Source organism: Coniophora puteana (genome assembly GCF_000271625.1).
Source record: "Coniophora puteana RWD-64-598 SS2 unplaced genomic scaffold CONPUscaffold_15, whole genome shotgun sequence".
Lineage (NCBI taxonomy): Eukaryota > Fungi > Basidiomycota > Agaricomycetes > Boletales > Coniophoraceae > Coniophora > Coniophora puteana.
The window spans coordinates 419,265-438,798 of NW_006913067.1; the positions used below are offsets into that span (position 1 = coordinate 419,265).

General features: G+C 52.4%; 8 protein-coding genes across 8 annotated transcripts; 5 read left to right on the forward strand and 3 right to left on the reverse strand.

Annotated features, from left to right (window-relative positions):
* The first annotated feature begins 1,113 nt into the window (after positions 1 to 1,113).
* On the forward strand, positions 1,114 to 3,593 carry CONPUDRAFT_169126 (cytochrome P450). Its single transcript, XM_007775691.1, has 12 exons — positions 1,114 to 1,545; positions 1,614 to 1,657; positions 1,714 to 1,795; positions 1,851 to 1,924; positions 1,986 to 2,000; positions 2,062 to 2,360; positions 2,415 to 2,473; positions 2,534 to 2,573; positions 2,632 to 2,642; positions 2,702 to 2,881; positions 2,948 to 3,256; positions 3,309 to 3,593. The coding sequence occupies exons 1-12, from the start codon at positions 1,132 to 1,134 to the stop codon at positions 3,459 to 3,461; spliced, it is 1,680 nt and encodes a 559-aa protein (XP_007773881.1). The 5' UTR covers positions 1,114 to 1,131; the 3' UTR covers positions 3,462 to 3,593.
* A 412-nt stretch (positions 3,594 to 4,005) lies between these two features.
* CONPUDRAFT_169127 (uncharacterized protein) lies at positions 4,006 to 5,464 on the forward strand (the record flags this gene model as incomplete). The annotated part of the gene is made up of 7 exons (XM_007775692.1): positions 4,006 to 4,230; positions 4,289 to 4,361; positions 4,414 to 4,466; positions 4,525 to 4,831; positions 4,897 to 5,139; positions 5,197 to 5,388; positions 5,445 to 5,464. Coding segments are annotated over exons 1-7 (1,026 nt in total), but the record flags the coding sequence as incomplete, so codon positions are not given.
* A 1,822-nt stretch (positions 5,465 to 7,286) lies between these two features.
* On the forward strand, positions 7,287 to 8,805 carry CONPUDRAFT_139853 (uncharacterized protein). Its single transcript, XM_007775693.1, has 2 exons — positions 7,287 to 7,915; positions 7,984 to 8,805. The coding sequence occupies exons 1-2, from the start codon at positions 7,391 to 7,393 to the stop codon at positions 8,572 to 8,574; spliced, it is 1,116 nt and encodes a 371-aa protein (XP_007773883.1). The 5' UTR covers positions 7,287 to 7,390; the 3' UTR covers positions 8,575 to 8,805.
* Positions 8,806 to 9,095: 290 nt separating this feature from the next.
* On the reverse strand, positions 9,096 to 9,791 carry CONPUDRAFT_76933 (uncharacterized protein; the record flags this gene model as incomplete). The annotated part of the gene is made up of 4 exons (XM_007775694.1): positions 9,096 to 9,266; positions 9,320 to 9,454; positions 9,533 to 9,616; positions 9,690 to 9,791. The coding sequence occupies 4 exons, from the start codon at positions 9,789 to 9,791 to the stop codon at positions 9,096 to 9,098; spliced, it is 492 nt and encodes a 163-aa protein (XP_007773884.1).
* Positions 9,792 to 10,227: 436 nt separating this feature from the next.
* Positions 10,228 to 12,242, reverse strand: CONPUDRAFT_64852 (WD40 repeat-like protein; the record flags this gene model as incomplete). The annotated part of the gene is made up of 3 exons (XM_007775562.1): positions 10,228 to 10,470; positions 10,600 to 10,838; positions 11,891 to 12,242. 3 exons carry the CDS (start codon positions 12,240 to 12,242, stop codon positions 10,228 to 10,230), a joined length of 834 nt encoding a protein of 277 aa, XP_007773752.1.
* Positions 12,243 to 12,463: 221 nt separating this feature from the next.
* Positions 12,464 to 14,089, reverse strand: CONPUDRAFT_111684 (NAD(P)-binding protein). The gene is made up of 5 exons (XM_007775695.1): positions 13,820 to 14,089; positions 13,711 to 13,748; positions 13,415 to 13,646; positions 12,835 to 13,130; positions 12,464 to 12,774 (listed from the first exon to the last, which is right to left on the reverse strand). Exons 1-5 carry the CDS (start codon positions 13,949 to 13,951, stop codon positions 12,573 to 12,575), a joined length of 900 nt encoding a protein of 299 aa, XP_007773885.1. The 5' UTR covers positions 13,952 to 14,089; the 3' UTR covers positions 12,464 to 12,572.
* A 478-nt stretch (positions 14,090 to 14,567) lies between these two features.
* Positions 14,568 to 15,577, forward strand: CONPUDRAFT_131355 (uncharacterized protein). The gene is made up of 2 exons (XM_007775696.1): positions 14,568 to 14,922; positions 15,001 to 15,577. The coding sequence occupies exons 1-2, from the start codon at positions 14,589 to 14,591 to the stop codon at positions 15,504 to 15,506; spliced, it is 840 nt and encodes a 279-aa protein (XP_007773886.1). The 5' UTR covers positions 14,568 to 14,588; the 3' UTR covers positions 15,507 to 15,577.
* A 578-nt stretch (positions 15,578 to 16,155) lies between these two features.
* On the forward strand, positions 16,156 to 19,215 carry CONPUDRAFT_169130 (uncharacterized protein; the record flags this gene model as incomplete). The annotated part of the gene is made up of 5 exons (XM_007775697.1): positions 16,156 to 16,287; positions 17,881 to 18,012; positions 18,076 to 18,159; positions 18,218 to 18,292; positions 18,356 to 19,215. The coding sequence occupies exon 5, from the start codon at positions 18,418 to 18,420 to the stop codon at positions 19,213 to 19,215; it is 798 nt and encodes a 265-aa protein (XP_007773887.1). The 5' UTR covers positions 16,156 to 16,287; positions 17,881 to 18,012; positions 18,076 to 18,159; positions 18,218 to 18,292; positions 18,356 to 18,417.
* Between the last annotated feature and the right edge of the window lie 319 nt (positions 19,216 to 19,534).

Consider the following 19,534-nt stretch of genomic DNA (forward strand, 5'->3'; position numbering starts at 1 on the left):
AATTCGGATCGATAAAGGATGAATGCACCTTTACTCGGCACTCTTTGCTTCCCAGACACCATGAATTGTAGGTAGACGCCTCTATTAAAGAGCTTAGCTAGCGACTAGCTAAAAGGTGTCGAGGAAAGGGAAGGTCATGCAGCATTAACCCCTGACTGTCACAACCGATCTAGAAAGACGCCCACCCCAGACTTTTCTTGGGCTCTTCCCTGCACGATGTCAAGCTTTGCGAGCTAGTCCGTTTGGCTGAACTTCAAATAAATACGCCATCGTGACCTTTCATATCTCCTAGTTTCGAAAAACTCACATTCTCGGCTTCCATGCCTTGCCCATCCGTGACATGGTCCAGCCTCTGAGCTCGACTGATGGTGGAACACTACTTGGTCGACAGCCACGTTCGCCTGCACGACATAGATTACGGAGAACTGCTACTGTTCTTCGGCGCTTGATCTTGTACCGCTGTTTCACGAGAGCAATGCATTGGCCAAGAACGTTTGCTTCCAGGAGATGTACACCCTTGTGCCAGTGAGTGTCAAACCACAAAAGCCTGACGTTGATGTCCATGAAGCATGTCAACCCGCCCCTAACTGTGACTCTCTTTCGGGGAAATGCATGGATTTATCATGGCAGAAAACGATGATCTGTTGCTCAGCAGACTGGGAACTTGACTGGGAGAAAGGCTGGTAACTTACAAGTTGGTGACCATCCCGCAAACCTGCCGCGCCAAGCAGCGGTAAACTCCGGCCTCGGATAAATCCGGCCCAAAGTAGGCCGCCCGTCGGCCCGGGACCAACGACGGCGAATTCGGCGTCTTTGACATAGTCCTGATGACGTTGACGGGCCTTTGAACCCGCATTTCCGCTCAAGGTGCACCGAATGTTGCACAAGAACAACGGCCAGCTTTCACAGACACCGACCGACCGTGCATTTTCGATCGCTCGCCCAGCATTATCGGGAGGTGGGTTCGGGTCTTTCTCAAATGGTGGGAAGCATGACGCAGGGAGTTCGACAAAGACGTCACGCCTCACGAGCACCACACACATATAAGAAGCCACATATGTGGGCTGGCGTCGTTCAAGTTCACTCAAATACATTCAACCTCATTCCGCCCCTGCCTTCATCTTGTTTTCCATGGCCAACGTAACAGAAACTATCGTATCTTCCCTTTCTCCCTACATCAGGCCCGAAACCATCACCGCCCTCCTTCACACAAAGCCCACAGACGCCGCCCTCGCAGCGCTCAGTGTCTTCATCCTCCTTCGTCTCGCCCGCGCCGCGAAACGCCGCTTCACGGCGACCAAGCTGCGTGGCCCTCCTAGTGAGAACTGGTTCTTCGGTGTGGGTGATGAGGTCCTGCGCGCCCCGGATTCGAGCGCGCTCTACGAGGAGTGGGAGCAGGCGTATGGTTCTGTGTACCAAATCCCATCCACACTGGGCACGCACCGTGTCGTCTTGTGCGATCCGCGAGCGATCTCGCATTTCTATGCGAAGGACACAACAACGTATGTGAGGACGCCGGGAGCTTTGTTCATGATTGAGGAATTGGTGAGTGATCTTTCTCAATCTAGCTGCTGTAGAGGCAATCAATAGCTAATTTGCCCTGTACTACACAGGCCGGACGAAATCTGCTGTGGGCCCAAGGAGACGCACACAAGAGGTATGTAGATGTTTTTGGATACGAAGACGTAATTTCTGAGAGACCGCCCCCGATAGACAAAGGAAGGCTTTGACACCCGCCTTTAGCAACTCAGCGATCCGCAAATTGACATCAGTATTCACTGACTCGGGCTACAAGGTCGCTCCATGTGACTCGCTCTGCACGTAATTTGCTCACAGTGACTTAATACTAGTGTGTGGATGCGTGGAACAGCATCATAGAAAACAGCTCCGAAAACAATGGCGCAGTCATAGAGGTGCAAGGCTGGTGAGTACGGTTCGCGATCTATTCCCCTTACGAAACTGACGCCCAGCCGGCTCGATCACAGGATGAGCAATGTCTCGTACGTATCCTCTTCCTCTCTCCGCAGTGTCTACTGAAACCTGATTCCGATCTTACCGTAGACTAGATACAATCGGCATCGCTGGCTTCGCCCATGACTTCGGGACTCTGCTTGGGAAACACTCGAGCGTCTCGGAGGGGTTCGACCGGATGAACGTCGAATCGCCGCCCCGCAACTACCGATTTCTGTTGTCCCTCGTAATCCCATGGATCGTGAAGTTTCCGAGTAAGCGCCGGGGCATGGTTAAGAAGCTGAACTCGACGATGGGTGAAGGCGCTGTGCCGGTGTTGCAGCGCACGAGGGAAGAGAAGGCTGCGGGAGCGAAAGGAGGAAGTGAGAGGTCGATTATTGAGCTGCTGAGTGAGCAGTTTCCCTTCTTTACCGAGAGGCGGTCATTGACGGTGACATGTACAGTCAAGTCAGAGGATGATAGCGCCGAGCTGCATATGTCCTCGCAAGAGGTCTTGGATCAGGTATGTACTACCTTCGAACTTGAAACAAACTTCTCGGCTCAAATCGTCACTGTTTCCTAGATGAAGTTGCTTATATTCGCTGGCTACGAGACAACATCCAGTGAGTGGTTAACTGTTTGCTTCTCTCTTGAACTTCGTGACTGATTGTCCATTTCTAGTCGCTCTCACTGTACGTCCAGCTTCCGCGAAGCTTCATTTGCTTTGAATTCTCAGACCTGGTTTACGCAGTGGGCCTTGATCGAGTTGTCAAAGAACCAAAGTACTCAAACAAAGCTCCGAGAAGAACTATCCCAGTTCACAAACTCCGACCCGACATACGACCAGCTAACCAACTCGCTTCCCTACCTTGACGCCGTCGCACTCGAAGTGCTGCGCCTTCATGGGCCCGTGTTCGAGACGACGCGAATGGTAAGTTCCCCATCCTTGGCATATTTCCCTGTTCTCGTTCGCATGATCTAACGTCGCGAAATACAGGCTGGAGAAGACGATATCATCCCCCTCTCCCAGCCTGTTACCGACGCCTCGGGCAAACTCGTCGACCACGTCACCGTCACCAAGGGCACGCTCGTCACAGTGCCCATCACATACGCGAACCGGTCCGTCAAGTTCTGGGGACCGAGGTCGCGCGAGTTTGTCCCTGAGCGGTGGCTCGACGGGTACGACAGCCATGGGAACTTGGCCAAGGGCGCGTCGAAAGATCTGTCAGGACACAGGCACCTGCTGACGTTCGCGGATGGGTCGAGGATGTGCTTGGGCAAGGCGTTTGCTGTTGCTGAGTTCAAGGTGAGTCCCCTTCAGAGTGTTCAGAGGTCCAAACCTAACGTCTTTTGCGCAGGCGGTCCTGTCTGTCCTGGTCAGAAACTTTGCATTTGAACTCAGGGATGGGCCGGACACCAAGTTCGAGAGCCAGAGGACTTTCTTACCCCGGCCTCGCGTTGCTGGCGAGAAGGGAGTGAATGTCCCTCTACGCGTGAGACGTCTTGACTAGAATCAGACATTAGGTCTTTCAGTGTCCTTATGGATTATCGCCCTTCATTACTCAAGTTGCTAGTTTCTCGCTTTCGTTATTTCCTATTGTACATCGGACATCAATTTAACTCATACCTTGATTACTTAAAACCCAGTAACTGCTTAATTCGGAGATGCATTCGTAAAAGGATTGTTGAATCGAACGGTGATGGTTGCTCAACGCGGGCTCAAGGCCGATGATTGCTGCCGAACTTGCCACGTACGTCAAATGACCCTTCCGAGACAGTTGCCGTAGTAAGGTTGACTTTCGTCGAGGTTCAATACCGTCGTTTCATTTACATCGTATGTAAGTAACATTACCGTTGTCTACGTCTTACTGTGAGATTATACCGACATCATATTATGCGACTTTCTCGGTCAGCCAGACATGCCTTGAAGTTACTCGGCCGAGTCGACACTTAACATACGGTGACGTTGTTCGGGACATCCCGGGAAATTTTACATAGGCGCCCACACCTCAAGCACGTGCTCAAGCTCGCTTCGCACCTCGTCAACTATGCTGTCAAGCGGCATAGCACATGTCTTTTCTTCCTACGTTATACATCTTCGTCAAAGTCTTCGGCATCAAACTCTCGGGCGAGTGACGGAATGACTCAACCTTATGGAGCCACCAATGACGCGCTCCGAAGTCCCACCACTGGGCAGTTCGCAATGGAAACACAACGAAAAGAGCGGTATCGCTCGTTTGATGAACATAGTAAGACGTTTTTGGTCGATCGTTCGAGCCCGTAAGTGCCCATGAAGCCTCTTTATCATTCTATCCTATCTGATTGGTGACTCGCTCAGCTTTCTATCGAGTCTCCCCAAGAGGCTGAACAAGGATGTCTCTCGGGTACTATCAGGCATCAAGATTTATCCCGTACGCACCGCCAATGCTGCGATCACAGTGTTCTACTAACCAAATCACCCAGACGCTCACTCTTGCCGTTGTCGTGCACGCAACGATATGCCAGAAGAATCAAGAGTAAGCAACAGTGTGTCATCTCATGGTCGCGATTCTATGTAACCACTGTCAATCTCAGAACCCTAGATGCATTAAGCTTAGCGCAGACAGAATGGGCTGAAAAGGACGCGTTGTCTCTCGTCCTGGAGCATCAGCTCATGCGCTCGCGACTACTCTCCCTTCTCCCAAACGAGCGTCCTAACTCCGACTCGGTAGCGATATCATGTCATGGCACCTGCCCGGATGTCTTTTCCCCTACAAATGACCTCGAAGCTCTCGCTCTCTACGTTGGAAAGCTGCTGACAAATGCGGACACGATTTGGCAGGAAAGAATACTGTCTCTGCAAGGAGACGACGCTCAAAGCGTGATAGACACTCTATACTCCGTACGTCAATGGAATTCGCTCTGTAACTTGGAGTAGTGATCACTGATTTTTGATGACGCCATCAGTTTGAAGGGCTAAGGACGCAGCAGGACCTCCGGGAACTGCTGAGAGAAACTCTCCTCGAGCTCGCCAAGTCTTCTGGGATTTATCCGAGACAGCTTTTAGTTCAAGGCATCGAGGTATCAGAATACAACGAAATCATTTCCGCATATTCAGGATTGGAAGTATACAAGACCAAGTATCTAGATCGTATGGTCACTGTCAAGAAGCTGTGTTCCAGCAAAACTAATTCACGCGAGGCATTCAAGGTACCCCTTTTGACTTCTTATTTGTGCCTTCGATAATAGCTAACATATAAAATATAGGGATGCGTAAAGGACCTCGTGGTTTGGTCTCGCTTAAGCCATCCAAACGTCATAACCTTGCTGGGCGTTTTCATCCAAGCTGATTTTGGTTATGAGAAATCGGACTTTATTGGTTTGGTTGAGCCATTCATAGGGGACTTCAGCTTGAATAGTCTGATCCGAAGTCGCAATGCATACGATAAAGACTCCTTGGTAGGCCGGTCAATCGTTTGCTTTCGCATTACTGATCCTCAGCTTTACACGAATAGTCACTCGACATAACTCGGGGCTTAGCATTTCTACATAGTCGGAAACCACCTGTCCTCCATGGATTCCTGAATGGCGTAAGTCTTTTAAACCGCGCATGGATGACGTTTTCATTCAAGGGGAGCGATTTTCAGGGAAACATACACATCTCTAGTAGCGGTCAAGCGCTTATAGGAGATAATGTCTTTCAGTCTCTCATGCTCGAAGAGGGTCCCCACATGCGGTACTGGGCGCCAGAGATAATGATAGCTGACAGTGACGTGACAGCAGCTGTTGACATATATGCCCTGGGTGGTATCCTATATCAGGCGAGTAAGTTGCTCATTTCGACTGCTACTATTAACCCCGTCCATAGGTGCATAGTGGTGATGCCCCTTACTCCCGTACAGAATTGTTTTCCAGAGTCTTGTGTATGATCATAGACAACGATGCCATTGGAAGTATGGGTGATACCGATCAATATGCTCGGAGTATTATCAAAGCGTGTCGTACATATGACGAGACAAAGAGACCAACAGCCGACCAAGTTTTGCAGCAGATTGAGGGTGCTCTTATATCAAGAGGCTTTTCCATCCTTTCGGCCACCACATCGGCAGTTCACTCCGAAGAGCACGAGCTAAGCAATCTTGCTGGAAGCGAAGACCTCGCGAGTAGATCGGATACCCCAGCATCTCACCAAAATACACCCGGAAGGCGCCAAAAGCGTCTTTTGCGGCTTCAGCTCCCAGACTCCGGTATCTTAAAGAGTGCTATAGCCACAATGGTACGTCAAATTTTGAAGCCGACTTCTGATTCTGACCTTGTTTTCGAAGCGCAATCAGGCTGTGTCCTTGGGCAAGCCAAGAAGGAAGTCTACACAGGCTCGCGACTTCACCTCAGACGCAACGCCATCTATCTCTACATCTTCGCATCATTCAGTTGATAATCGCCCGAGGGATGTGGGAGGGCCTGACGGTCATCGAGGAAATGGTGATCGACAGGGCGGCCGGGATTTACGGAACGACGGGAATACATCCGACGACGAGTCGTTGACCTGCTGGAAAGATATGTTCTATTGCATGTGTTGCCATTGCTGCTGTTAAGTTCCATATTTCCCTTATATCTGATTAATCTGTCTGTAAGGATAAAACACGTATTTATGGCTGTAGTTATCACAGTGTCGGCAGGAAGGCGTTTAGAAGAATTATAGCGCTCCGGCAGCTTAAGCAGCGGTGAACGTAGCGGGTGGACGCGGTATAGCGAGCTGACGATTTCACTAGAAATGTCAGACGTTGAAATATTCATCTTATGATGTTATACATCTGAATATGCATACAGATACAGTGACTAGTCCATACTGATGAGTCAACCCCTTCATTCTCTTGATCGTCTTCCGACATGGCGACTCTTCACATATGACATAATGGATGTCTCGGTATCTCGTCAGTGTTACACACAAAGTAAAAACAGACGAAGGCTCATCATACCAGGGCTGAACGAAGGAAGTATTCGCACAGGAAAATGAATGTCGCGCTAATCAAACGGAAGCTGATGAGGACCGAGATGGGCGCTAAGCGCCGGCGGTGCACGTCATTCAGTGTTACGGCCCTTGATGTCGTGGAGTCAGTTGGACTGCTGTGTTGGGCATGTTTAGGGGGCCTTCTCACTGGTGACCATGTCGATCGGGGAGCCGATGTACTCGCCATTGTCTAGCCAGGCTGGACGAGTGTAGTACGCATGCCGTGGGAAGCCGTTTCAGGTTGCGTGGCGGAGTGGCAGGTTTGTGGCGGGCGCTTATCTATTCTTGAACGTGGCTGTGTTGATTGACCAGTAAGGGTCGCGTCTTCCCATAAATTGGCCCCTCTCTTCCCTTCCCCCAACTCGAACCACAGCAAACAAATTCCGTCTCATTTCTTCACTCACAGACTCTACTATCACCATCGCCAGATACCCTATCAGAGGCTCACATATGGTTCACGTCGTTATCATCGGCGCTACGGGCTTCGCGGGCAAACATGTCCTACTTGATGCTCTGCGCGAAAACCGCATCACCAAGGTCACTGTCGTCGGACGGCATGCGCCCTCGATTGAGGCCCCCGACATGGCCCTTATCCGCAAAGCCATCGTCGACAAGCTCACCATCATTCAGCGCGACGACCTGGGCGCATGCTGGGACTATGACTCGACCGAGCCACAACATCTGGAGCTGCGCGAGCGCCTAGCGGACGCCGTTGCGTGCATATGGTGTATCGGCGGGAAGGCGAACAGTTTCGCAACGGAGAAGGAGTTCGAGCGAGTGTGTCATGGGTTTACGATGAGGGCGGCGAGGTTCTTTTCGAGGGTGGCGAGCGTGGGGAATCCGGGGAAGGCACACAAGTCGGGGAGGGCGTCACAGCCATTCAGGTTCGTGTATCTGTCAGGAAAGTTTGCGGATCGGTCGGGGAAAGCGCACCAGGGATGGATAACAGTCGAGGCGCAGACGAGGAATATGAAGGTACTGACCCATTTCGTTCACCTTAAGCTGATTACCCGGTATGCTGACAGGAAGGTTGACGTCGACAGGGACGCACAGAGCGTGAACTGCTCGAACTTGCTTCGCACACTTTGTCTACACCACTCGCTTCTCCAGATCCAGAATCACAACCACCATCTGCGCCTGCTCCCAAAGAGGAGGAGAAACCATCAGTCGAACCATTCGAGGCCGTCGAACCTCCCCCAATCTCGGACGAACCGCCCGCATACTCCGAGGAACCGCCCTCGCCGTCTTCCCAATCTAAATCACCACCTCCGCAGTCTACATCCACCTCTTCGACATCCGTACCTACCACCTCCACCACCTCTTTAACGTCAACGTCATCAACAACCCCGCAAAACCCGATCCCCTCCCATCCCCTTACCGTGCTCGTCTTCCGCCCTGGCGGTATCATCGCGGGCAAGACCGTGCGCTCCCTCGGTGGGCTCACAGGACTATTTGCCGAGCAGGCGCTGCAGCGCGCGCCGAGCGTCGTCATCCACGTCGAGCGCGTCGCGCGTGTTCTCGTCGATGCCGCCATTGGCGTGCGTGTCGAGTGGCAGCGGGATGCGCATGGGAAGAAGAAGGACACGTGGGAAAGCGAGGAGATGGTTAGTTGGAGTGTTGGCCTCGGGGTGTAGGATGCTATAAGAGTGGATTGAGTGTGTGGTGAATCGTTGGACCGCTTTTGTTGTGTTTTGTATGGTGTGCTTTTATCTTGGTTTACTTTGTAGTTTCCTGTGTAGAGTTATACTAATGTACCGGGTTTGTTATTTACGCGTCTATGAAATCCTTGTTCTCCTTCAACTGTGATATCACACTACGTCAAGGCAATGTTGTGGAAACATGTACTCGTGTACATTCGATAATTATCATAGCCTAGTAATTTGCCGACACCGAAACATCTGTATGGCGTTGTACCCGAAACGCCCTTCTCGAAAATATGACTCCGACGACCAGTGGTTGAGGATGCGCACGACAAGCGCGTTTGTATCGTACATGAAGGCGTCAATCATATGAGGCCATACATTTGAACGCAAACTCATAAAAACGCGAACAGTCTGACAGCTACGACACAAGTGGCATGCGTGGTTCAGTGAGCATGTTTCTTCCCGTACAAAACACTAACGTACCAGAATGTGCTGGGCTTCGATCAATCATTTCATGCTGTACGAGGCTCAGTGGCTTGGTTAACATTTCCTGTCGTCGTTGGCTGGGCTGTAGTATTCGTCTGCCGATCAGCGTCCACAACGTCTTCGATCGCTTTGCAGAAGAATAGAACTTGTATGATCTGCCACCATGTCATGTCGGGGAGGTTACCCGCCAAGTATCTCTGTGAACAGCAATGAACGATAAGGTCAATGTGTAGTGTTTACTATGCTTTACCGGGTCGCTGCGCGCTGGATAGACTTCTACAACGCGTCGAGGTTCGTCGAGGTTTTGCATAGGATATGATTCGCGTTGTTCTTCACCGCCCTGCTCGATGGCAGTGGTTTCCTCGCCAGACCGCGTCAAATGTACCTATAAACAATGGCACAAAATCAAATAAAGCGTCAAATGGATGGCATGAACATTCGTTGATGGATATAATCTACGAACCCTCATTCGACTGAATATACTAGTCGCCCCGTTGAAGCGGTAACTGATGGTAGTACCTTGGACGTTGTCTGATAACGGTGCGCTCTTTCGAACGTAAGAGATGTCGGTCAAATTTGAGTAATGTTGGCTCCCTAACAGCAGGAAAATTGACACGTACTTCCCCGTCGACTTCAGTGCGCCGTCTCTGCGTGCGCACCCAACGCTGGGTGAGAGCCCGGATGCGTTTGATCATGCTGTCCATCCTCTCAGAGTCCTCCATTTCAGACTGCTTTTTTACATGTCAGTATTAAGTGTGTGTATCCGCGTGCAACCCACGATATTCTCGTTAGAGCCGGTAGCCGGTGTGCCCCCTCGATTTGTAGGAATCGCTGATCGCTACTTAATAGCGGCGGTGTTCGACAGGTTACTAGTCGAAAAACAATAGTGATAGACGAATCGTACCTCTAAAAGGCTGTCCTCATCAAATTCCAAGCTCTACTTGGGTGTCAGCACGTACGATGAAAAAGGAACCTAGTCATTACCATCGGCGCCTTTCCATGTTGTCGCTGGCTTTTCCCGCTCCGTTCGCCGGGTTTCTGGATATGACATGAGCTTCGCATAGTGAAGGAAACTAGGATACTTACCTCGGGCTCCGTCGAATTGCTGCCTGTGGCGATACCAATTCCGCCGAGTCGCTATGTATGACGCAAGGGTCTTTAACGCGTGTTATATAAGGGAGGGTGAGCACGAACCTTGGGACGCAGGAGACGCCCAGATTTCGTATCCCACAGGCGAAGGTCACAGGTTACCCCATCGTTTTCGGTGCAGCTCACGATTTGCGTTCCATCTGGTGAGAAATCCGCCGAGCGTACTGTACCGTCATGCTGCAGAGTCTGGGAAAGCTTTCTAGTGCCAGCATCCCATACGCAAACCCGTTGATCCTCTGATGCACTCAGAAACTTCAATCCATCGCACGAGAAGTGTACGCTGTTGACCACATCTTTATGACGCCAAACAAAGACCTGCTCTACGAGACCTTGCAAGATGTTCAATAGGCATACTGCTCCGTCTCTTGACCCGGTTAGCACTTGCGAACCGTCAGGCGCGAAGCAAACAAACTGCACTCCGGCGTCGTGTTTGAGAGATTGGCCTAGAGCTTCATATGATCCAAGGTCCCAGATGCGGGCAGTCGTGTCGTCAAATCCACTAGCTAGCAGAAGACCGTTAGACGAGATGCTGAGCATCTGGACAGCATCTTCGTGGGCGTCAATAACATGCAAGATCACGCTGGACTCCAAATCCCATACACGGATATTTCCGTCTTCTCCTCCACCGGTTAGGCGTGCACCATCTGGAGTAAACTTGACCGCCTATACCGAAACTCCGCGCTCAGAGAGGATTCTTGGTAATTAATTGTCGCGCACGAGGTCCCAGACGCAGATACCACTGTATCCCTGGGCAGTCGCCAGAAGGTCCTCTTTCTTCGAGATATCTAAACCACGAATCGCAACCTTCAACCTCCACACGCGAGGATGTGCGGCTTCTTGCCCTGTGAATACGTCCCAGATCCTGATTGCGTTATTGCCGTCGGCACTTGCAAAGCGTTTTCCTTCTTAAAGCCACGCTACCGCCTGAAAACTATAAACCCCGGAGGGAAGGTTAAACCTGTCTTGGTCAGATGTAGCTCAGCCAGCAAATATACGAGAAACATACTCAAAAATGTCCATGATATCCTTGATAATATCTGTCTTTGGCTAAAGAAGCTATTTGTGAATGTCATCATGACCGTGGCAAGGGCGTAATGCGTACTTGAGGGAGCACCTGCACTCTATCACGGAGACTCCAGACTCGGATGCCATCATATCCGCAAGAAGCAAACTGTTCACCATCAGGAGAGCAGCATATCGCATCTATGGCATCCTGGTGCCCATAAAGCAGTCCTGAGATACATTCGCTTGATGTGACATCCCATACCAGAATGACCTCGTCCGTCGAACAGCTGACTAGCTGCAGACCGTCAAGCGAGAATGAGATATCTGTAACCATGCTTTTGTGACCACGCAAAGGATTATGGACCAGCTCGCCGGACTGAGCATTCCAAAGTCGGATGGTGAGATTGTCCGACGCACTGGCGATGATTGAGAGTCCGTCGGGAGAGTACTAGATGCTGTTGACCGGGCCTAGATGACCAGACAGTTTGCGTATGCACTCAAATTCATCCACAGCAAATATATGGATAATAGCGTCGTAGGAAGCAAGCGGTGGCGAGATGCTCGCCGCTTGGGGAGAAAGAGACAGAACGAACGCAGAAAGGGTGAACGATTGTTGCCACGCATTCGCCGTCTTGTGCAATCCACAGCTTTAGAAGCTTGTCCCAACCTCCGCTTGCGATGAGTGCGCCGTCTGGCGAGTACTGCACATCAGAAACCAAGGTTGTGTGACCATTGAGTGGGGCTATGACCGTCTGATGGGTAGTTGTGTCCCATACGCGAACAGTGTCGTCGCCGGAGCCGCTAACTAGATGATGTCCGTCAGGAGAGTAAGCAATGGCGCCAACAGGCCCAGTATGCCCCTCCAGAGCATCCCCGACTTGACGACCCGTTGCCGCATCCCATATCCGTATTGTCTTGTCGTGTGACCCGGTAGCGAGGAATTTTCCGTCAGGTGAATATGCAAGTGTGTTGACAAAGTTGGTATGGCCCTTGAATGGCTCAAAGTCTGTCTCCTCCATGATAGGCTAGGATGAGGATGGCGACTCGTGATGTGGGACGATGTCGGCGACTGAGCTGTTGGATAGCGAGAAATGCCCGCGCACAGGAGTTCGAACGCACAGGAGGGCTGCTTAACACGAGGCAGACAATATTAGCACTTGTTCGCACGCTGTTTCTGTTATGGGCGCTTGTGTATTCACTTCCTCTGCATATATGCGCGCTTATCACTACACATCATTCTGCAAGGGCCTCGTGCTTTACATGCGAGCGCATTCCATTGGTCTCAGGCAAACCTTTATAAATACGGAACATAGTCGCTCCTTAAAATATAGATCCCTGATATGTAAAACCTACAACCGCGGCTTGATCATATGCTTGATGCTCTCCGGATCGAGTAGCGCCTGCGGGTACGGCAGCTGGAACGAGCGGAGGTGCTCGAACGCACCATCAATGGCAATGACTTGGCCACTAATGTTCTCCGCAGCAGGGCTGAAGAAGAAGACGGCTGCGTTGGCGACGTCCTTGAGGTTGCCGATCCGTCCGAGAGGATACCTGGATAGGATATCGAGTCAGCCAACCCAGAAGACTTTCCATCAGACGATGGACGCGCACCGGCTGTTCGCCTGCACCTCCTTCTTCTCCCCTCCCTCTTTGGGATAGGCCGACAGCCTACTCATGCCCTCCGTCTCTCCGATCGGCCCGGGCGCGATGACGTTCGAGCGCACGCCCCGAGGGCCCTCCTCAACGGCGAGCACGGCCGAGAGAGCGTCGACGCCTGCCTTTGCGGCGGAGACGTGGACCTGGTAGGGCGTGCCCTTCCAGTGCAGCGTTGCGCTCACGTGGATATAAGAGCCGTGCGAGGCGCGGATGTGTGGGAGGGTCGCTTTCACGGTGTTGAATGTGCCGAGCTATTTATATGTGATTAGTATACTGGCCAATGACGAATTTGCCAAAGAGATGATCAAAGGAGGCAAGGGAACTCGGGAAGAAGGGAAGCACCGAGAAGGAAGATGGGAAGGCAGGGAAACAGGTGGGAAGAAGATGTAACGAAAGATGAGAAGGATGGCAGAAAAGATGGCAGAAAAGATGGCGAGGAAGATGGAGGGAACACGAAAGAAGAAAGAAAAGAAAGGTAAGAACCCTCGAGAAGTTCAGGAAGCATACGAAGGATATGACAGAAGAGACAACGTACAGTGTCGATTTCCATGACTGTCTTGAACGCGTTCTCCGACATGCCATCAATGGACGCGAGGAAGTTGCCTGCTGCACCGCAGATGACGAAGTCGATCCGGCCGAACTTCTCAATCGTCTTCGCAACAGCGTCCTTGAGCTGCGAAGGCTGGCGCACGTCCGCCTGTGCGGCAATGCACTGCGACCCGGTCGCCTTAGAGAGCTGGGTGGCGGATTCGGTGAGACGTTCAAGTCTGGCCCATTGAAGGCGAGATGATGAGCATGAAATACTAGGGTAAAACTATTTGGAGGACTCACTTGCGCCCAACGATCACGGCGTTCGCGCCATGTCGCATCTACGCCCAGACCAGAGCGCGTCAGTGCCTGCTATCCAGACCACATCTCGAAGAAAGGAAAGAGAACGCACAATAGCCTCTGTCATTGCCTTACATATCCCAGAGCCACCACCCGTGCAGAAGAGGACCTTGCTCTTGAAGAGGTCTTGCCGAAAGATGGCGGTCGAGTCCGTCACGGGCGCTATGTATTGTGTTGGAGCCATTGCGTTGGATGTGTTTTGTGTATATCGGTTCTTAAGACAGTTGCGAGTAAAGCTGACAAACTGAGAGGCGTGTAGGTGGTATCGAAGGCGTTGGACGTCGGTGGGTAGGTGTAAGGATGAGAACGAGACCTGGACGACCTGTACAGACACTTGGATGGGGAATTGATGGGGCGCGTATAATAAAGTGCCTGGACCGGCTATTCGGATGTTGCAAGTGAGCCGCCGAACCGGATGACACACCGACGATCTCCGTCCGTGGCCGAGCCCGAGCCCGAGGGCCGCCACGAGCCGAGGCGCTGACAGAATAGCCCCTGTCTTCTCATCTTGCCTCTATTCCAGCCATTCCGCACCTCCTTCAGCTCGTCGCAGTTTGCAGGGTGCATGCTGACGATCCAAACGATCACTTGAACCTGCCACTTATGAAGGTGAGATGAGCGCAAGTATGGGCGTGACACCTTTCCCTTTCCTTTCTCTTAGCACGTATGCGATGACGTCTTCCCACCCTTTCTCCTAGCGCCGTCAGTGTCGGACCACCCGTCTTATAGATTACTCTCTCTTACTTGACCATCGACCATCAGCTGGTTGACCATTCTCACATTTTCATCCCCTTCTACCACAACCATCACTGTCATCGACCATGTCTGAACCCACCTACACCCTCATCGGTACCCCGTTCAGCACCTTCACACGCACCATCGCCCTTGCTCTCCACTACAAGGACATCCCCTTCAGTCGGGAGGGCGTCCTTCCTCACTCTGTCGTCGCAGAGAAGCATCATCCGCTAGGATACATCCCTGCCTTGGTCGTCCGTGGAGTGGAGGGCGGAGAACTAACGCTCATCGAGACGCAGGCGATCGCACGCTACCTTGATAGGATCAAGCCCGAGCCAAGCCTAGGCATTAACGCGGGAGATGGAGGGGCAAGAGTTGAGGAGAGCTTATGGGAGTTTGTGAACCTCGTTGCGGCCCACGGTGAGTCCTAAGATGCTACTGGTCGCAATCAACGCCCGCATCGTACTGACTTGCATTCACCCACTCGCTCTTACTCAGCCTACAAAATCGTTGAAATTGACGTCGTGAAGCCTTACCTTGCCTCCTTCGCCGACTCCATGCCCTCCACGATCTCCAAGGAAGAAAAACAAGCTAGAATTGCCTCAGCCCCTATCCCCACCGCCCCCTCCACCACCACCTCAGGCCGCTTCGCCACCGCCTTCTCGACCGTCTCATCCGCACTCACCGGCGCAGCCGCACCCGCGGGCGACGTGGACAGCGCTGTGAAGCCCCTCGCGCACTACCTTATGGTGCTCTCTTCGCGCATGGCGCCCATCAGCCCGGCTGGGTCCGAGTCCAGCAGGAGCGGGCCGTTTGTGTTCGGGACCAAGGTGACGTGGGCGGATTATTACTTGTATCCGTTGCTCGCGGATGTGGCGAGTACGGCGGTGTGGCCACGCGTCAAGACGGCGAGGCTGGAAACGTTTTTGGCGGCGATGAGATTACGCCATGAGGTGAAGGAGACGACGGAGGGTACTGTTGAGGATGGACGAACGGGACCTTGATTGAAGATACTGAGGGCAGTATGTGACATTGTAGCATAATTGTAGGATACGTTGACTGAGGGACAATAACCGTTTTGTTTGACTAAACTTTGAATGCGCGCACTTGTGAGTGCCAACAAGGCAGCCTCGCTCCGCTGCGGCACTCAAGGCTTTTGTGCTGGGAAGGAAAACTCGCGCGAGTAGCAGACAAATTGCCCGCTCGTAGATCATAAAGGCAGCCTCGCTCCGCTACGGCACCTAAGGATCTCGTCGTATCATTTTGCTAGTGATAATCGCCATTCCATTGTACTGGAAAAGAAACCTCCAACACGAATAGGCACACTAACCGTGGATATCTATCGTGCAGCCCAGAGCCCTCCATCGTATACAAATACCGAGCACTAACGCGAGAGATATGCCACAGCCACAACGCCAAACATGTGCAATGCCAAGCCGGGCATAATTACCTTGCTTGACAAGGTTTCTGTCACCCCCTTTATTGCGTGGGAACGTCGCGCCTGCCACATAAGTACAAACAGCGTTCGCTACTCTGGTTGGTAAGTAAATTATAGCCATACGGTATTAGTGAAGTAAGTAAGCAAAGTCCTACTATGGCGCGTTCCAGAAGCGTAGGGAATACATCCTTCCTGTGACTTACGCGCACGATTCACGATGTTGTCCACGTCCCAACTCTTTCCACCACCACATCTTCCGCCATCAACTCGGGCGAATGTGACGCTCGGAACACGGCATCATCAAAGTCGCGCAACAGTCAAATCGTTGATCCGCCGGAGCTTCGAGAAAGAATGGGGGGCATTCTTGTGCACGCCCACTTTCATCCGCTCAACAATCCCTTGCAGGCGTGTGTTGCTGGTAAGGCTATCGCAAACCGAGCAAGTTAGGCCATCGTCGGTGAGGCCAACGCATGTATCCGCATGGAGGCGGATCGTGTTCTTCGAGAACTGGACTGACCATGGCAGGTCGTATTCATCATGGAGCCCAAGAGGATACCCCGAGGCGGCGGTCTTGGTTTCAGGGATCAAGAGGAGGTACCCGCTACATGGAAGCCGCGGCTTGAGAGGTGGAGGGAGACGGGCGACTGGGTGTTGAGGAGCCACTACGCGAGAAGGTACGTCGTCGCCGTCTTGGGTGAGATCTACGATTGGGCCCGCTAACTCGCTTCTACCATTATCGCTCCCGGTGGCCTGTGTGAGGTCAACGACATCTACAGAGTGCGTCGTCCGGCCATCACGATCCAAACTATCGAATCGAGAGTAAGTGATTGCCTCGCTCGAATAGCTGTTAGACTTACATGAATGTGATTGCCGCCATCAACCGCTCCAGCTTGCCTTCAAGCAAGACCCCTACCACGCCTCGCTCCTCTATCGCGTACTTCATCACCTCCAGGAAGCCATCGAGGCCGGATGGCCCTATCTTGACCAAGGTATGTAAGTCCTCCTCCGTCTTATTGCTGCCCATCGCCGCGTTGAGCTTCGAATCCAGTTTCTCCCATACCTCCTCGTTGGTAAGGTCATGAAGAGTTGGGCGGCATGCCACAACATTGCTGAGCCTACATGCATCCATTGCAACTGCAGTAGTGCCCGGCAGCTCGTCTCGAAGGCCACGAAGCTTTTGCAGGAGCTCGAGACCCCTCGGGCATGGAGGAGGCTTCGACACGGGCTGACTAGGGCCAGGAGGAGCAGACGGCCCAGGGATGGATATTGGCAGGGTAGTGGCGAGACCTGGGGCTGTGGATGTCGATGCCAGTACGCTCGGAGGGACCACAGAGCCATTCGATGTTGGTGTGGACGTGCTCAGGCCAGCAGCTGTGGGCGTTGAAGGTGTAGCCGTCTTTTTCTTCCTCGTGAATACTGACGGAGTTGCCAGCTTCTTCACGCCCATAGCAAACAGGGACCCTTTCTTTGGCTTGCCTGCACTCTCCCTCGCCTCCCTCGCCTCCTCCTGCCTCCTCATCTCGTCCCGACACCTCTTTGATGTCTTGTGCTGCCCAAGACTATGCGTGCCGCCAAAACCAACGGTTATGACCTGATGGCATTGCTCACATACTAATGTTGAATCAACCTTCCACTGCGCTCCTGTGAGTCTCTCCTCGTCTACTCATCATGATCCTGCATGCTCACCTTGCGTATGTCTTCATTTCCAGTCATGTTCGTTGATTTCTCCTTGTTGCGACCCCTCACAACGTCCTTGCCAGGTCACCAGTGACCGATATAGTAGTAGCCCCTATGAAAATCATCTCCATTTGGTATATCGCACGTGGTAGCTACTATTTTGGGTCATGAATTTAGTAGGTCGAGAAATAATTTAAGGTGCCATGGCTAGACCCTCCCCCCCCTCACCCCCGGTCTTCCCACGCAACTCCGACTACCCCTTGCGTATAGGTTGAACAAATCGAGACCACCCGTTGGAGGCGTTGCATTATCCACGAGTACATATGGGATTGTTTGGCCTTGCGAGCGATAATCGGTGAAGGCATATGCAGCAGTCATAGGGAAACGCCGTCTTCGTATGTTTCTTTTGATGTCTTTTCCTTCAGTGCCCGTCACTTTAATCTGAAAACTCCTGTTAGCTGTTTCGACAGGTGTCACAGAATCTTTAAGGCCGTCAAGGCGTGATGCTTGGGTCCTGCTCAGCTTGACAATAACATATACAGGTAAGTGTTTCAGCTCAACCTACTATTGGTGCAATAGTTAACTCTCTAACCTCCCTTGTCTGATAGCCGCGCAATGAACAAGTCCCTGAAGGTGCTCATTAGGCAGAGGATAATTCAGGTATCTTGACCAAGGCAGTAAGTGGATTTTTTATCCCACTAGTGTGGTCAATCTCACTGATAAGCACCGCCCATTCAGATGAGTTTGCTATCGATAACTGGCCGACTCACAGTGATAGTGCCAAGGACGCCTTGGAAGCTATGGTCAAAACTCATCATGTCATCCCGGTTCCGGCCTATGACCTCCAGGGAAACCACATCAAGCCCAGGCACTCGGCAGTCAAAGACCCGTCGTCTCCTACGCCGGGGCATTACCTTGTCCCCCCGATCTGGCGACTGGCGCGGCGGCTACAAACGCAGCTGCAGGACGTGGGGGTGGTGTTCACCTGGTTAGCGGGGCATCGGGGCATCGAGGGGAATGAAAGAGCGGATGAGGAGGCAAAGAATGCCGCAACGGAGGGTAGGCAGGCGAATGGGGGAAGGGTCCTCCCTAAGCATCTTAGGGGGGTGCTGCCGGCGAGTATATCTGCGCTCAAGCAGAAGATGGTTGCCGACCTGAAGGCGACTTGGTCGCAGCGCTGGGCTTTGGCGGAACGGGCGCATCGCCTGCGTGCGCTAGGATACAACGCCGTTGCGACCGACCGCCACATATCACAGATATCGGCGCTTCCCCGCCGGCAGGGCACTCTGCTCACACACCTGCGCACTCGTCATATCGCCTTGGATGCCTTCCTTCACCGCATCCGAGTTATCGATGACCCCTCCTGCAAGCACTGCACCCGCGGGGTCGACGAGACGATTAGGCACTACCTCTTCGAATGCCCAGCCTGGGAGGAGGCTCGGCGGCGACTAGCCAGATCGGCGGGGCGGAAGGCCGAATCCCTGTCCTACCTGTTGAACAGCTCGAAAGGTGTCAAGCTATTGATGTCGTTCATCAACTCGACCAAACGGTTCCAGCAGATATATGGAGACATTGACAGGAAGAAGTATTCAGCCTAAACGGCGGTTGGTCTCGCGATCTCTGCCGTCCCGTTGCACCATGGCGTGCTAGTGAAGTGAGTCGGGGTCTCTTTTCTGGAGTGCTTCCTTGGTCGGACTGGCTGGGTGTCTGCTCCGGGTTTCGGGCTTGTTTCATTGGTTTACGGGCTATGGTGCCCACGGCTTCGGCCGGCGGGCACATGTCAGTTCAGCTTCCTTGGGGAATTCGTAGCATCGCTATTGCTGTATTCCACGTAGCATTGTCCGTCATAGGGCTTCTGCCCTCTAGGACATTAATATGAATAAAAAAAAAAAAAAAAAAAAAAAAAAAACCCCAGGC

Bases quoted from the DNA above. Each gene is read 5' to 3' on its own strand.
- CONPUDRAFT_131355 (XM_007775696.1), top strand. From the start codon at position 14,589: ATGTCTGAACCCACCTACACCCTCATCGGTACCCCGTTCAGCACCTTC. The intron at 14,923-15,000 runs GTGAGTCCTAAG...GCTCTTACTCAG, and splicing joins GAACCTCGTTGCGGCCCACG to CCTACAAAATCGTTGAAATT.
- CONPUDRAFT_139853 (XM_007775693.1), top strand. From the start codon at position 7,391: ATGGTTCACGTCGTTATCATCGGCGCTACGGGCTTCGCGGGCAAACAT. The intron at 7,916-7,983 runs GTACTGACCCAT...TGACGTCGACAG, and splicing joins CGCAGACGAGGAATATGAAG to GGACGCACAGAGCGTGAACT.
- CONPUDRAFT_111684 (XM_007775695.1), bottom strand. From the start codon at position 13,951: ATGGCTCCAACACAATACATAGCGCCCGTGACGGACTCGACCGCCATC. The intron at 13,749-13,819 runs GTGCGTTCTCTT...GTCTGGGCGTAG, and splicing joins AGGCAATGACAGAGGCTATT to ATGCGACATGGCGCGAACGC. The intron at 12,775-12,834 runs GTGCGCGTCCAT...TATCCTATCCAG, and splicing joins GAGGTGCAGGCGAACAGCCG to GTATCCTCTCGGACGGATCG.
- CONPUDRAFT_169126 (XM_007775691.1), top strand. From the start codon at position 1,132: ATGGCCAACGTAACAGAAACTATCGTATCTTCCCTTTCTCCCTACATC. The intron at 2,361-2,414 runs GTGAGCAGTTTC...TGACATGTACAG, and splicing joins GTCGATTATTGAGCTGCTGA to TCAAGTCAGAGGATGATAGC. The intron at 2,882-2,947 runs GTAAGTTCCCCA...CGCGAAATACAG, and splicing joins TGTTCGAGACGACGCGAATG to GCTGGAGAAGACGATATCAT.